The sequence below is a fragment of the Martes martes genome, assembly GCF_963455335.1.
Source record: "Martes martes genome assembly, chromosome: 16".
NCBI classification, from domain to species: domain Eukaryota; kingdom Metazoa; phylum Chordata; class Mammalia; order Carnivora; family Mustelidae; genus Martes; species Martes martes.
This window is the reverse complement of record NC_137904.1, coordinates 30979855-30992311: the sequence shown is the minus strand read 5'-3', so window position 1 is coordinate 30992311 and position 12457 is coordinate 30979855. Positions and strand designations below refer to the sequence as shown.

The 12457-nt window shown below is 34.2% G+C and overlaps 1 protein-coding gene across 1 annotated transcript in view; it reads left to right on the top strand.

Annotated features, from left to right (window-relative positions):
- The window catches only part of BRIP1 (BRCA1 interacting DNA helicase 1), a 182975-nt gene that overhangs the window by 52032 nt on the left and 118486 nt on the right, over positions 1 to 12457 (top strand). Inside the window, exons 7-9 of the mRNA XM_080825921.1 lie at positions 3356 to 3646; positions 6080 to 6301; positions 9133 to 9332. Of these exons, the coding sequence (XP_080682047.1) occupies positions 3356 to 3646; positions 6080 to 6301; positions 9133 to 9332 (713 nt within the window). The remainder of the gene's footprint in view (positions 1 to 3355; positions 3647 to 6079; positions 6302 to 9132; positions 9333 to 12457) is intronic.

Genomic DNA, 12457 nt, shown 5'->3' with positions numbered 1-12457 from the left:
GGCTTTAACCCGCTGAGCCACCCAGGTGCCCCTGAAATGTATTTTTAAACAGTTGACTCCTACATGTGGAAAAAATATAGCTGTCACACCCACATGCATCTCTTGTGTTTCTTCGTAGATATGTAGGCTCCATGCCCAACGTGGGGCTTGAACTCATGACCCTGAGATCAAGAGTCGCTCCACTGATTGAGCCAGCCATGCGCCCGTGTAGTTTTATTTGTTTGTTTATTTGGTTTGTTTTTTTTTTCTCCTTAAATAATAATGGAATTTTGGTGTTATTTGGGTTGGGTTTTCTTGTCTTTTGTTGAAGTAAAAGGACTCTAGACAGTTTGTAACTATAGGAGAAACAGCCATCTCTTAAAGGACTACTCTGCCACTTTCAGGTCTTAGAGATTATAGGTTTTAGGGAGCCTATATGTTTTATCTTTCTTGACATTCAGATATGTTGGATGAAAATGAATACTTTTTAATTTATTCTCCACTTCCTCATGCAATCTCTATAAATTCAAAGGTCAAAAGCAAAAGGAAAATAGATCTTTGAAAGATAAACCTAATAGCTTGTTAGCAGGAGAAATACTTAATGAAAGGTACAAAATTATTTAATTTTGTTCATTTATTATTTAAAGATGGCTAGGTCAAAGTGTTTCAGAGAGAGAGTCCATAAAGTGTTAGCCTATTAATTGGATTAGAGGATATTAGGACTTCCTATCTTGGCTGTTTTCAGTGTTCTTTCTCTAGTTTTACAAAATTGAAAATAAGTGATTTTGGTGCAAATAATTCCAAATGTCTTTTTGAAGCCTCTCTTCTCTTGCCACATTCAGTTTTTTCCTATATTAAATATGATTGTACCAAATCCTTTAAATAGAACTTCAATAGACGATCACACCTGAAGAAATAATTCTTTAATATTGCAAAGGAAAAAGAATCAACTTTCTTTCTCAATTTCCATCTTCTACAATACTTGCCTAAACAACCACTAGAAGACCATGTTCTTAGAAGATATAATTGCTTCAGACCACTGTAAAACATAATGAACAAAAACATGTTTAATATAGAATTAACCATAGCTTATAATTTTATCAGTTATGGAATGAAAACCAGATTTAAAGTACCTAAATAAAGCTGCTATAATGGGAAAAGTTTTCTGAAATTAGTTCTAGATCTTTTATTTTTGTTAGCTATAGATACTATCATAACGTTTTAAGATAGGGAGATCCTTTTTTAAAATTACTAATGCCAAATTCATCCCTTTTAAAAAGTAAAAAAAAAAGTTTTAATATAAAAAAGCATTATAAAACTGTATAATAGCATCCCTTTTTATTTGAAAAAAGTTATATAGGAGATATATATGTATGAAAGTCTGTAGGTTATATATTACATTATTTGTCATAGGTGGTTGACTTATTTTGTTTATTTCAATATTGTTTGGACTTTTGATTAGAAAAAAGTGGAATTAAAATGAAAGGTGTAGGTGATAAAGCTTTAAGTGGAATTGATGTTGAAAGTGTTTCATCAAAAAGGAGGTTTTCAAAGCCTTGAGAGAAGACCACTTTATGGGATTACTTTTATGTTTGGATATAATATATCCATATAGTATATAGCATTCCAATATTCAACTTAATATTCAGTATTTAATTTATTATATCATAGGAAAGAGAAATAGTATAATTGAGTGAAAAGATTAAAGGTATTGAAAAGTAAACTAATTCTACTACCTAGAATTATTGTACCTCATTTACTAGGTTAATTAATTAATGTGATCATTGCAAAGGCCAAAAAAATTCAGTCAGAAATATCATGATATAATTTGCGTTCCATTTTCTGTATGACCATAAATTGTTAGATATTGCAACATATGTAACATAAACCACATGTCAGCTGTTTCCTGCCTCACTGTTGACAAGAGCGCCATTCATAACTCTTCTTTTTATCCTTTCAGTGAATAAGTAATTATTCAATATAGAAGGCAGGATATTTGGAACTGGCTATTTAATGTGGCAGCACTCTGTAATGAAATCTGCTGCTACTGGCAACTTGAGAGGGGAATGTAACAATTCCAGCATGACTGTAACTTTATCTGCTTTGACTGACTGTTTATTTGGCACATCAGTGAACCTTTTATCCCAGTGAGTGACAGCTCCAGAAGGGTCACATTTACATCCATTCTATCATGTATTGTAATATTTAATGGTGGACAAGGTTGAGTGAGACTGGGAGTAATTTGAACTTGCTTTTCCACCGAGTTGAGGCTAAAAGACAGCTTGATCCCCAGTGTTGTGGTGTAACATGCTATGACTTAGCATTTGTTTATGAAGGCTACTCTTACTGATTATAATTAAAAAAAAGTCTTCAGTTAAATGGTGTATTTGTTCTGCTGAACAAATTCTCTTAAGCTACTGTGCTATTTAGCTTTTATTCCCCACCAGTGACCCCTTCTGTAACTATTTCACAGTATTTCTTTTAAATGAGACTGCATTTTGTCTCATTTGTATAGTAATTGAGATTGAGGAGAGCGTAGTTATTAAGAACTCATGGTTCTAATGTATAGCATTAAATTTTTTATTTTATTTTTGAGTTGGGAAACAGAAGAGGAAAATAAGGTAAATTACAGACTATATTCCTGCTGTTCCATATGTTGCGTTTAAGGAGACATTTATCTAATTATTTTAATTATGGAACTGAATTATGAGTAAAATTGTCCAGAAAAAGCTGTCCTGAAAAATTATACTGATGGATTTGAATTCCATGACAGGTAATCAAATTTCAGATGTACTTGTTCCAGACAAACAACCTGCCTTTATTAATACATATTAATAATTTGCATTCATTTGCATCCCTAGGGTGGATAATATTTTTCTTATTTTTAATGATATTTTAGATTTGACTTGATATTTCTATTTTTTGTAAGCTATATTTAAAATGCTCTTTAAAATGTTGGTACAGAATATTTGAATATGCTATGCTGTGAACAAAAATAACATTATCAACTCTAAACTGTAGTATTACGAGTTTACTTGAAGCCTAAGCAAAAATGAAATTGTCCTCCATTTTATCTTATTTTTATAATTAGAATTAAAGCCTCTTAAAACATTTGGAATTTGAGTGTCAGAATGATATGTTAGAAAGCCATGCAAATGTGGAAATATTGTTTGTAACTTTGAAGAGTGCAAGAAAACCAATTTGAAATGGAATTTGTAGTTTTTTCTTTAATGGCAAGTTTTAGATGATGTAATATCTTGACATTTCTCTTTGATAGTTGTGTTTTATTACTTACAGTTTCTGATTTTGTGAGAGGTTTAATAACATTTTTTGTGGCATGCCAGACATAAATTGTCTTTTCCTTCCTTTGTTACAGACCCCTGGTCACTGTTCCAGGTGTTGTTGTTCTACTAAACAAGGAAGCAGTCAAGATTCTTCAAATGCCACTAAGAAGGATCATGGGGGGAAATCCAAGATACCCAAAATATATTTTGGGACACGCACACACAAACAGATAGCTCAGATTACTAGAGAACTCCGGAGGACAGCGTACTCAGGGGTCCCAATGACTATTCTCTCCAGCAGAGATCATACTTGCGTCCATCCTGAAGTAGTAGGTAACTTCAACAGAAATGAAAAGTGCATGGAATTGCTGGATGGAAAAAATGTGAGTAAAGTTATTTTGTTTTAGGGAAAAAAATAAGGCTGAAAAGATTCAATTTACTCAATTTTCTACACATTCATTTTCTGTTTTATATGTGTTTTTCCCGTGATAGTCAAATAACTTACAAAAATCAAATTAATTGCTAGTATTGCTATTTTTTGAAAAGTAATTTTACCATAAAATCTTTCTACGTCAAAAACTGATGATGTACTGTATGGTGACTAACATAACATAATAAAAAAAAAAGAAAATCTTAAGTTTAAAATGACAGGTTTTGGTTCTAAAGCTTTGGGATATTTACACTTGATCTTAGCCAAAAGGCCAAGAAGCGATAAAAGCTTTGGGATATTTAATTCCTTGAAATTAATTCCCATTTTAGTCAGATATCTTCTTACCTCGTTGAAATCCCAGTACCAAAAATAGTCAGATATGGATGATGTCATAGGAGGAGATAAAGTATTTAAATAAGTTAGTCAAATTTGATCTAATTAATATATTTTATATATTTTAAAACAATTAGAAGACAGTTTATTTAGGGTCTCTTTCTGAGTAAATTTTTAAATGTTTTTTAGTTGAATGAGAAATATAATATCTTGTAATATCTTGTAAGATATAAATAAATATAATTTATATTTAAAATATAAATATAATATCTTAATTATATATATATAATATCTTGTAAGATAAAAATATCTTGTAATTCTGATTAGTATAAACTTCTCTTTCAAAAAAAGTTATATGAAATTATTAACTTTAAAGATATGTCATTGGTGGTTTTGAAGTATTCCAGGGAAATCTTGAATATGAATTTGGTCAAGGTAGAAATTGAGAAGTCTTTCTTAGTAAATACATAATTTTTTTGATGGTATTAGTTTGGTAGTCTATACAGTCTAATAACTTGTTTAGTCTGAAACTGGCTACAAGTCTGGAATATACTCAGAATTTATTCATGAATAATAAATTGATAGTCTGTGAAATGATCAGTGATAAATTAATATATTTTGAAAGTTCTTTCACTAGTATTTTGTCGAACAGAGTTAGTTCTACACAAAAGACTATGAGCCATAGCCCCTAGAGTTTCATTTAATTGGTATATCACCTTCTACCCATGTAATGTGAATAAGTTATTTTGTATTATGCATTTCTTTCTCCTTGGTTAAAAATACTTGAAGATACCTGCTTTTGGTTATTTGTCTGGACCTATTTCTGTCTCAGAATGCTTAGCTCATAGCCAAACATGAACATTCTTTTTCTTGTTCTCAAGTCCTTAGGGTAATTTGGTATTGTAATGATGGCCAATTACAAAATCACTCTAGGTGTCTATGTTTACTATGGCTGAATTACCAAAGCGAAATGATAAATAGATAACTGACAGTGTGGGTGAAAAAGAGTTTAAAGTGTGATAACACTTCAATTGACAGTCTCCCCTCAGGATTGTGTTACACTGCTAAAATGGATGAGCCATTCTGGTTTTGCTATCATTCTTCACAGGAGTGTCGTTCTAAGTGCCCTTAAAGTGTAAACTTTCTGATTTTTTGGCTTGATCCAAAGGCACATGTGTTTTTGTTCACTGTTTCTTTATGAAAGTGCTCCTATACTGGAAAAGCAATGCATTTATCTGCTGAAAGTTTTTTAATTTTTGTTTCAATTAAGAAAAAATAATTAACTAGCACCAGAAATAATTCTACAAAATTATTTTAGGTATGGAAAAATATGTTTTTTGTGAAGATGAGATTTAATGGTTAATAATCATGCTCTCATTATTTTAATGTTGGGTCACATTTTATAGATGTGTCCATATATACATATGTATAGAAGAAGAATAAATGAAATACATCAAAATGTTACTAGTACATTCTTTCTGTTATAGAATTATAGATAATTTAGTGGAATTTTTGTACTCCTTTGTATCTTCTAGATATTTTATAGTGAACACTATCGTTTCCCCTAAGACATTCCTCTCTCCCTTTCTCCTTTCTTCCTTTCTTTTTACTTACTTATATTTGATTAAGTAATACAGTCTCATGGCTCAAACTGAAAATATACATAATTGTTTATAGAGAAAAATCTCTTTCACTCTTGTCCCCAAGTCACTTAAGTGTCATCTTTGAAAGCAACCAGTGATACCATAGTTCTTTTGTATCTTTCAAGAAATATTTTTGCCTAATATCACTTTATAATCAAAGCAAAGGCACAATCAACATAATTAGAAACTTTTTTCAGGTTAATTTGGGGTATCTAGAGCTATACTGATCTGGAGCTCTGAGTCAGCTAATAGAGGTTTTTTTTAAATGGTTGTAATTATGGATACAGTATAATTTCTCTCCTGTAAAATCTTTGTGGTTTTAATGATGTTCTGAAAATACTGAGATAAATTTGTTTTATTCTTTTGTTCCAGCATTGATTCACATTTCAGTAATGCATGTTTATTTTTAGGGCAAATCCTGCTATTTTTATCATGGTGTACATAAAATTAGTGATCAACACACATTACAAACTCTTCAAGGGATGTGCAAAGCCTGGGATATAGAAGAACTTGTCAGCTTGGGGAAAAAACTAAAGGCATGTCCGTATTACACAGCACGAGAACTAATAGAAGATGCTCACATAATATTTTGTCCTTACAACTATCTTCTAGATGCACAAATAAGGGAAAGTGTGAGTAACTGTGTGAAAATTAGAACTTTCTCCTACGTGTTGGAATATGAATGATCAATGTGAAAGCTTTTAGATGTTTTACTTTTTACTTTATTTTTTTGCTTTATATTTAATTTATGTAAATGTATAAGCAGATTAGAGTACTGAAAACATATACTGAGATGTATTAAAAACTGAATTTTAGATCTTATTTTAATGTCTAAAGTAATTAATACTTTTGAGGACCTAGTAATTTATACTTTTAAAGAGGTAGTACTGAGTGGGATTCTTTTTTTTTTTTTTTTTTAAGATTTTATTTATTTATTTGACAGAGAGTGAGAGAGAACAAGTAGGGAGAATGGCAGGTGGAGGGAGAGGGAGAAGCAGGCTCTCCGCTGAGCAGGGAGCCTGAAGCGGGGCTCAATCCCAGGACTCTGGGATCATGACCTGAGCCAAAGGCAGCTGCTTTAACCAACTGAGCCACCCAGGTACCCCACAGAGTGGGATTCTGATGGGGTTTTTCAGCCTATAATAATGACATTTTGGGCTTGACAGTGTTTTGTTGTGGTCATTTATCTTGTGCACTGTAGGATGCTGAGCAGCATCTGGTTTTATCGACTAGACACTGGTAGCACCCTTAACAGCTGTCGCAATCAAAAATGTCTCCAGACGTTGCCAAATATAACCTGGGGGGCAAAATTACTCCCAGTTGAGACCCAATAATAAGTATCATTCCTTCTATTTATGAATGGTCAGAATTAATTTAAAACATTCATCTGAAAAATCTATAGTTTGAAGAACTTTGGAGGGAGAATATGTATACTATGCAAATTATGCTTTGTGAGATTTTGAGAAAGAAGTTTGGATATCGTATTTGTGTTTATTTCCATGGTTCTTCTTAGAACCATCCAGTTGTTGCAGCATAAGAGAAAAAGTGAATTACTTGGGGGAGCCTGGGTGGCTCATTCTGTTAGGCATCTGACTTTTTTTTTTTTTTTTTTAAAGATTTTATTTATTTATCTGACAGACAGAGATCACAAGTAGGCAGAGAGAGGAAGGGAAGCAGGCTCCCCACCAAGCAGAGAGCCCGATGCGGGGCTCGATCCCAGGACCCTGGGATCATGACCTGAGCTGAAGGCAGAGGCTTTAACTCACTGAACCACCCAGGTGCCCTAGGCATCTGACTCTTGATCTATGCTCAGATCTTGATCCCAGGGTCATGAGTTTGGGCCCCACTTTGGGCTCCCCACTGGGCTTGGAGCTTACTTAAAAAAAAAATGAATAATTTCATATATTCACCTGTTATTCTTCTCTCTAGATCTGACTGCACAGCTCTCATTAGCTTTTTATTTAAACTTAATAGGCATTATTATGTTTACTATTCCTGCTGTCCTCTTATTTGGTTTCCTCTTGGCTAGGCCCCTTTCATTTGAGCCACTGTACATATCAATGCCAGGTCAGTCTTCCTAATATTACTTTTATTACATCTTTCTTCTGCTTGAAAATAAATTGCACTCTTGGCTCATGAGTTAAAGTCCATATCTCTTATTTTATTTAATTTTTAAAATTTTTTAAAAATTGATTTCAATTAATAAACGTATAGTGTATTATTAGTTTCAGAGGTAGATTTCAGCGATTCATCAGTCTTATGTAATACCCAGTGCTCATTACATCATGTGCCGTCCTTAAGGTCCATCACCCAGTTATCCCATCCCCCCAATTCCCCTGCCCTCCAGCAACCCTCAGTTTGTTTCCTATGACTAAGAGTCTCTTATGGTTTGTCTCCCTCTCTGACTTCATCTTGTTTTATTTTTCCCTCCCTTCCCACATGATCCTCTGGTTTCTTAAATTCCATGTATGAGTGAGATCATATGATAATTGTCTTTCTCTGATTGACTTATTTTGATTAGCATAATACCCTCTAGTCCCATCGTGTCATTGCAGATGGCAAGATTTCATTTTTTTTGATGGCTGAGTAGCATTCCATTATATATTCCTCAGAATAACTCACTGGCAATTACTTTGTCGCATTTCTTCATATAAGCCAGGACTCTTTCAATTGCAAATGACAGAAACCCAGCTTCAGTAGAGCTTAAAGAAAAAAACGCTTGACCAATTTCACTGTGAAGGCTTTATTTTCAGGCTGTTTCTTTCCAATGGGAACAAAGATAACCTCAAACAGCCACCTAACCTGGAAAAAAAGAACATGATCTTCAATTTACTACCCAGATTTCTCTGATTGGCCTACCTTGAATCTCATCTCCATTCTTGAACCTGTGACCATAGAGGGATGGAATACTTTATTTAATTGACAAGCCTGGGTTCTGAGTCTGTGTTGTGAGAGTGGTGATGTCCCTTGATTAACAGATTAACAGTTCTATCCACATCACATATAGCTGGGGAAGAATAATTTTCAAAATGAAGGGATGTAGGAACAACATAAATGAAATAGATACATGCTGTATTTTATTGTATTTTGAGAGTCTTTTGAATCCTATATAATTATTTTAGTTTTAAAGTTTTTTTTTTTACCCCCTTTTAACATTATGTTGGAGATTGTATAGTGAGATTTTTATACACTTTGATGTGGCCATCTATACCTTAATTCAGACTCACTTAAAAGGTTGATAGGTTTGCAAAGTATTTTGAGAGTGAAAAATGAGAAACTGTAATGTTGAGCTGATATTTGTTAGCTTTAGTGTTGTAAAAGTTTTAAGATCTAGAATCAGTTACTTATATAATTGTCCTTGCCATGTTGCCTGTAGTATGAAATTTTAAATGAAAATATCTTGTCTACTGCTGTTAAGTCCATTTTCCTGAATGTTTTACAGGAAATTTTTTTTGTGTTACAGATGGATATCAATCTCAAAGAACAGATTGTCATTTTAGATGAAGCTCATAACATTGAAGACTGTGCTCGGGAATCAGCAAGTTATAGTGTAACAGAAGTTCAGCTTCGGTTTGCTCGGGACGAACTAGATAGTATGGTCAACAATAATATAAGGAAGAAAGACCATGAACCCCTACGAGCTGTGTGCTATAGCCTAATTAAGTAAGAACATTTTCTTAACAGTGTCATTTTTGCTGCCTTTGTATTAAAAACATGCTTTATTATGCCACAGTATTTTAATTAGTAAACTTTGGTCAGGCAACTTGGGAAATGGATTATTCCTTGCCTGTTAAACTTTTAGAAATAGACCAATCCAAACTTTGTTTTTTTTTTTTTTAAAGATTTTATTTATTTATTTGACAGGCAGAGATCACCAAGTAGGTGGAGAGGCAGGCAGAGAGAGAGGAGGAAGCAGGCTCCCTGCTGAGCAGAGAGCCCGAAGCGGGGCTCGATCCCAGAACCCTGGGATCGTGACCTGAGCCGAAGGCAGAGGCTTTAACCCACTGAGCCACCCAGGCGCCCCAGGCCAATCCAAACTTTTGTCTTGTTCAAAGAATATAATAAACATTCAATTTTTAAATTGATAATTGTGAATCTTATTTCTAATTTAACAGAATAATTTAACAGCCCCATGTATGATGTATATAGGACATTGGGCTGAACATAAACTAAAGGGGATTTTAAGTAACATATTTAAAAATTTTGGATTATGGCTTTAATTTATTGCTTATCTTTCATTTTGAGTAGGACTCTGGTTTGATGAGTTTTAATTAACCAAGATCTCAGTACTGTACTAGATTTAGTAATAGTTTTATTAAAGTTTATATTGAATTCCATTTTATTAGACATTAGGTTGTTGATCTAGATTATCTTAGATCTTGATCCTACATCCTATTCTACTTACTACAGCATTTTTCTTTTCTCTTTCCATTTTCTTAAAAATTTTTTTGAATGTTATATAGTCACATGTTTGAACATAAAAGGTATACAAATTTATGTTGTAAAAATTCCTCTCTACCCCATCTGCTTAGTTCCTCTCCTCCTGAACAAGTGTATTATTCAGTGCGTATTTACGAGCAAATTTCATGCATATATGAGCCAATATAGATACTTTTCCCTATTCCTCCTTTTTTACCCAAATGATGGCATACTGTACTTTCATTTTTTTGTCTTCTCCATTTTTTTCTGTAAGATTTATTTTAGAGAGAGTGTGAATGCTGGTGAGGGGAAGGGCAAAAGGAGGGGGTGAGAGAGAATCTCTAGCAGACTCCCTGCTGAGCATGGAACCTGATGGTATAAGGCTTGGTTTTACAACCCTGAGATTATGACCTAAGCCAAAATCAAGAGTCGGGTGCTTAACTGACTTAGCCACCCAGGCACCCCATTGTCATCTTTATTTTAAGCATAAAAATGTTATTTTTAAAGCCATTTTTTTGAAGTATGATTGACATACACAAAGCTGTAAATATTTAATGTATATACAACTTGATGAGTTTGCAGGGAGCCTGATGTGGGGCTCAATCCCAGGACCCTGGAATCATGACCTGAGCTGAAGGCAGACACTTAATGACTGAGCCACTTGGTGCCCCATCCAGTGTAGTTTGTACTTAAGTTTCTCTTAATATGATTGGTATTAAGCATTTTTAAAAAAAGATTTATTTATTTTAGAGAGAGAGAGACCAGGTTGGGGGGTGAGGAGAGTCAGAAAGAAAGGGAGATAAGTCCCAAGCAGATTCAGCACTGAGCGTAGAGCCCGGTGTGGGGGTCAGTCTCACAACCCTGAGATCACTACCTGAGCCAAAACCAAGAGAAGGACACTTGACCTATTGGGCCACCCAAGCACCCTAATATTAAGTATTTTTAAGGGCCATTTATATTTCCTTTTCTGTCGATTGCTGACATCTCTGTCCTTTTTTGGTTTTATTATGGTTCTTACTGATTCACAGAAGCTCTTTGCACATTAACCCTTTGCCAGTCTATGATGAAAGTTGCAAATACATTCCCCCTATTTTGCCATGTAGTTGTGTCTTTCCTTGAGGTATTTTTGTCATGTAGCAGTTTGTCATTTTTATTTCACAGCAGAATTTGTGGAAAGAGTTGTCTATAGTTGTTAATTCTATTTTCTCACTTCCCAATCTTTCCTTACTGATCTCAGTTGCGTTGTCTGCAGAATTCTACTAAAACTGTTCTTATCAAGGTCACCAGTGATCCGTATGTTCCAATCCAAAGGTTAATTTTCTTTTATCTTACTCAGCCTCTCAGCAGTGTCATTTGGGTATTATGGACTACCATCTCTATGAATAATATTTTTGGCTTAACTTCTGTGAAATAATGGAAAATATATGCACATTGCTCTCTGTCCCCAGTTTCTGATACAGAAGTTCTAAAACCTTTGTAATTTCCTAAGTGATAAGAGCACTAAGAGCATGTTTGACTCCAGTTCTTGACAGAACTCCTAAATCCTTTGGGATTTCCTGGGTGCTAGGACTGTCTTTTTTTCTAATGATGTGGTGTTTGGTGGGCTTCTGGGTGGGGGTGGTCACTAGAAACACTAAACCATGATTAGTAGCTTAGAACTTTCAGCTCCATTTCCCTCTGAAAGGGGAGAGATTAAGTTGATAATAGATAATAGATAATAGATCTTGCCTATGTGATGAAGCCAGGATTCAGAGAGCTTCCAGATTGGTGAACACATTTATGTTCTTGGAGCATCCTACCTTTCCAGGTATAGAAGCTTCTGTGCTCAGACCCTTCCAAACCTCTCCCCATTTATCTCTTCATCTGGCTCTTTATCTATATCCTTTATTATATAAAAACTGGTAAACAGGTATTTCCTGGAGTTCCGAGGATTGTTCTAGTAAATGATCAAACCTGAGGAGGTGTCCTGGGAACCTCTGATTTATAATTTCTTGGTCAGAAGCACAGATGACAACTGGGACTTTAATGCTTGACATCTGAGGTGAAGATGCGGGGAGGGCAGTCTTGTGATACTGAATGCTTCGCCTGTGTAGTCTGTGCTAACTCCAGTTAGTGTCAGCATTGAATTGAATCCTAGGACACCCAGCTAGTGTCTTGGAGAATTGCTTAGTGTAAGGAAAAAAGAACCCCACTTAAATTTAGTGACCAAATACCTCAGAAGTCAAGTAGTGAGACAAGAGGAGACATAGAGGAGTACTTTTTCCTAGACAGCCTCTATGAGACCTTCTGGTTTTGCTCTTCCTCACAGTTCATTTTTTTCTCAATTTCTTTTGATAGTTCTTATTCTGTTTGATGTCTAAATGTTGAAG